This window comes from Salvia hispanica, chromosome 1, assembly GCF_023119035.1.
Source record: "Salvia hispanica cultivar TCC Black 2014 chromosome 1, UniMelb_Shisp_WGS_1.0, whole genome shotgun sequence".
NCBI lineage: Eukaryota > Viridiplantae > Streptophyta > Magnoliopsida > Lamiales > Lamiaceae > Salvia > Salvia hispanica.
The window spans coordinates 32,809,848-32,813,163 of record NC_062965.1 but is presented as its reverse complement, the minus strand read 5'-3'; the positions used below and the strand labels follow the sequence as shown (position 1 = coordinate 32,813,163).

The 3,316-nt window shown below is 35.3% G+C and overlaps 1 protein-coding gene across 4 annotated transcripts; it reads left to right on the top strand.

The window, feature by feature from the left end:
- The first annotated feature begins 203 nt into the window (after nt 1–203).
- On the top strand, nt 204–2,691 carry LOC125209366. Of its 4 annotated transcripts, none has more exons than XR_007174320.1 (3): nt 204–650; nt 1,176–1,465; nt 2,072–2,691. XR_007174320.1 is itself a non-coding variant. In XM_048108967.1 (3 exons), exons 2-3 carry the CDS (start codon nt 1,407–1,409, stop codon nt 2,413–2,415), a joined length of 345 nt encoding a protein of 114 aa, XP_047964924.1. In that variant the 5' UTR covers nt 204–650; nt 1,176–1,406; the 3' UTR covers nt 2,416–2,691. The 4 variants fall into 4 exon arrangements, 1 of the variants encoding a protein (XP_047964924.1); XR_007174319.1 differs by having other exon boundaries at nt 2,068–2,691; XR_007174318.1 differs by having other exon boundaries at nt 2,037–2,691.
- The last annotated feature ends 625 nt before the right edge of the window (nt 2,692–3,316 follow it).

Below are 3,316 nucleotides of genomic sequence, written 5' to 3'. Positions count from 1 at the left end.
ATTCGAAATTATAAGCACATCCGATTGACTACTCTATTTTCATGCATTTCCGATTTGGGATATTTCTAGTTTGCTTAGGTCATGTTTGGTAGAGGTGATAACTTAAATCTATGAATAAAAATGTCATTTTAATCAGGGCATTTTTGGATAAGATAACATCAGAAATTCTATCCATTTTCTACTAATCTAATCTATAGTTTCTACTAAAGAGTTTTGACGACCAAATTCATACCAATTCCTGTTGAAAGTTTATCCAAATTCGCGTTCCCTCAATCGTAAGCATGCGTGTTACTTTGATCCAACGCTCCACACATAGTTGGATTGCTTGAAATATTCGTTCGTGAACCTAAGATCATCGGATAATGCTTTCAATCTACTTTCTATCAGTCACTCGCCCGCATATGACGTCGCACTACGGTAGCTCGCCAGAAACATCTTCAGAGAAGTGATCGTCGCGGCAATCTCACTAGCTAACGTTTTTCCTGCAAGATCTTAGCTTATTTATCGTGAAAGTTATAGCTTGGAACGTTTTTGTGATACTACCAGTGGTGAGTGGTGGATCTGATTCTGTTTGCAAACCAGATGTCTCGAATTGACAATCTTCTGTATTCCGTGGATCGGATCTCGTTTTGGAGATACTATTAATCAAGGTATTTTCTGAATGAGGATTTTGTTAAGTCTTTTTTATTTATAGGAAATAACCATTTATCAAGCATCTCTGAGATTTAGTTGATTATGATTTATAGTATTCGATTTGCTATCGACATATTTGGTGAAATTGTGTTGCCATCAAAATGTAGTTCCAAATCTTCACAATTTGATAGTAGGTTTTAGATCCAGTGCATTGACAAACTTTTGGGTGTGCTATTGCTTTTAATTTTGAATGTAAGTAGGCCTTGGGGTAATAAGTGAATTATAATTATAAATTTATTGAACTAAGTGAATTATTATTATAAATTGATTGAATTAGGTGAATTATTATTATGAATTGGTTGAATTCAGTGTTATTCTGTTAGATTGTAGAGCTAATATGTGGATTGAATGAATACCATACTTGTTAGCTTAATGTTCCCTGAACATTGTCTCCTATGCACTCTTTTTAATGATCTGAATTTCTTGGTTGTGATTGGCGTCATATTGCAATCAATCAACTTTGAATTCTGTCTTTCTTACAGATCTTCTATTTAGCCTGAGTTGTGGATGGAAGGTTCCGTTCCTAGTGATACACCGGCTTCCCAAGAATTAGGGAGCTGCAGTGAGTCCGTGTTGACTTCCAGTATCCAAACCCAATACAGTTCAGGAGATCTTTCTATGAATGATGTGAAAATGTAAGTGTTGAAGAAGTTGGAGTATCAAGTGGTGGCTTATCGGAAAAATCAATAGCAAATGTGATTTAGTGATGGAAGATGACTACAAGAACTCAGCCGAATCCAGTGACAATCTTCCTGATTCCACATCATCTGCTGTAAGTTATTCTTCAACCTCTTTGCAATAGTTATGAGTTTTTGCAACTTCTCAAATATATCATGTGATTGAACTGAATTATGTTCTACCAAGTTCACATTGTATGCTGAATTTTGTCAGGCTATATATTGTAGTCTACCGAAAGCTGTTTAATTGTGCATTACAGCAATTACTGGTGCTGTAAATCTAATGCATTCAGTGGATCTTCCCTTTGATTTCCGACTTCTGGAAGCAATTGACATATTCAAAGCAATTGCCATAAACTTTTATATCTTGTGCTCATGGTTTTTACTTTGATGCTTTGGATCCTTTTCCTTATTATCCCCATTTTCTGGCAGAATAATGTGTTTTTATGTGACTTTGCTGACGTTCTTTGTGCGTTCTTGTCTTTCTTTTTTGAGTTTTTGAATGTTCTTGCTTACCTTATTTCTTCCCAGTAGAAAAGGTACTGGATTCTAAATAATTCTGCCGAGGCATGTGTTTAGAAAAATGTTGAAGGCTCATTCTTGGAAATATATTGTTAACATTTATGTTTCTCTCTTCTTTTGATGTTACTCTTACCGCTTTAACAGACTCGTTATAAGCTTGCATCTTCCATGAAAGGTAGCCGTGAAAAGCAGGGTATACCACTTATGAAGCTGTCTGTCACTTGGGCCGTCAAGCAGGTATCAATACATCCGCAATAATGGCAGGAAATATGGGAAGAACAAGCAGAAAGGTGGTGGGAAATCCTCGCGAGGGGGCAAAGGCAAAGACAAGAAGCAAGCTCGGAAGAATGGTGGCACCACCACCAAATTCAAGCCAGAACAAGATGACAGTTTGGCTAGCTTCTCCGAGCCTGAGGCAGGCATCATCGATTTCAACGTTGTCAATACAGTTCCATTCCGTGGAAGCAGCTTTCTCAAGAAATCGGGCCAGAATTTACACTTCCCAGTTGCGGAGGCCACATGATTGATAGGGTTACCTTGCATGTTTTCTCTCTTCCAATGTAAATAAATAAATAAATAAGCACTCGTTACGGCTTAAAGCTTTCCAGGAGTTGGGATTTTTGAGAAAGGGCATATCACCTACATGGAATTAGGTACTACTCTTTTACTAGCAATTTTGTGTTGTGAATGTATGTAGATATATTTCAATCTTGATCTTGCGTATTAATTGCATGTGGCATGCAATCCTAGGCTGTTCTACTAAAGCCGACTCATTATAAAGGTTCTGTGTTCTTGCAAACGTTGTTTCCATGGACTATAAGTTCAAATCGGTATCGTACATCAAAAAACTTTTTGATCTTACTTGGAGTATCATAAAATTAGAACATAGTATAAATTAGAGTGAACAACACCATAGTGCCGTGCCTAACCTTTAGAGTTCTTGAACCACATGCCCATAACAAAAAATTTTTTTGTCAGACAACCATAACCAAAGATATAATCACGAAGAAGGTTCTTTTAGCCACTTTTCGGACGAAAATGTCCAAATCTCCATGTTTTTATTTCCCCTAATTTTTCTTGTTTTTCACATTGATTTACGGGTCAATTTATTTATCACGAAAACATCCTAATTATTACGGATATAACTAGTACTAATTGTTACCGCTAACTAGAAATTGAAGGATATGAGAAATTTTTTTTCTAAAAAATAATGACAAAATTTTAATTACGTATGAAGTACTAGAACTTATTAAGAAATTATATAGTAAGAAGTTGCTAACATATGTGGATTTATAGTTATTCTTGGGATTTTGGCACTGCTTTTCAATTTTTAGATATTTTAAAAAATAATTTGAAATCATAATAATGATAATTAAATTAGATGAATTAGCAATTTTTCAATTAATTGAACATATTTTCCTTTC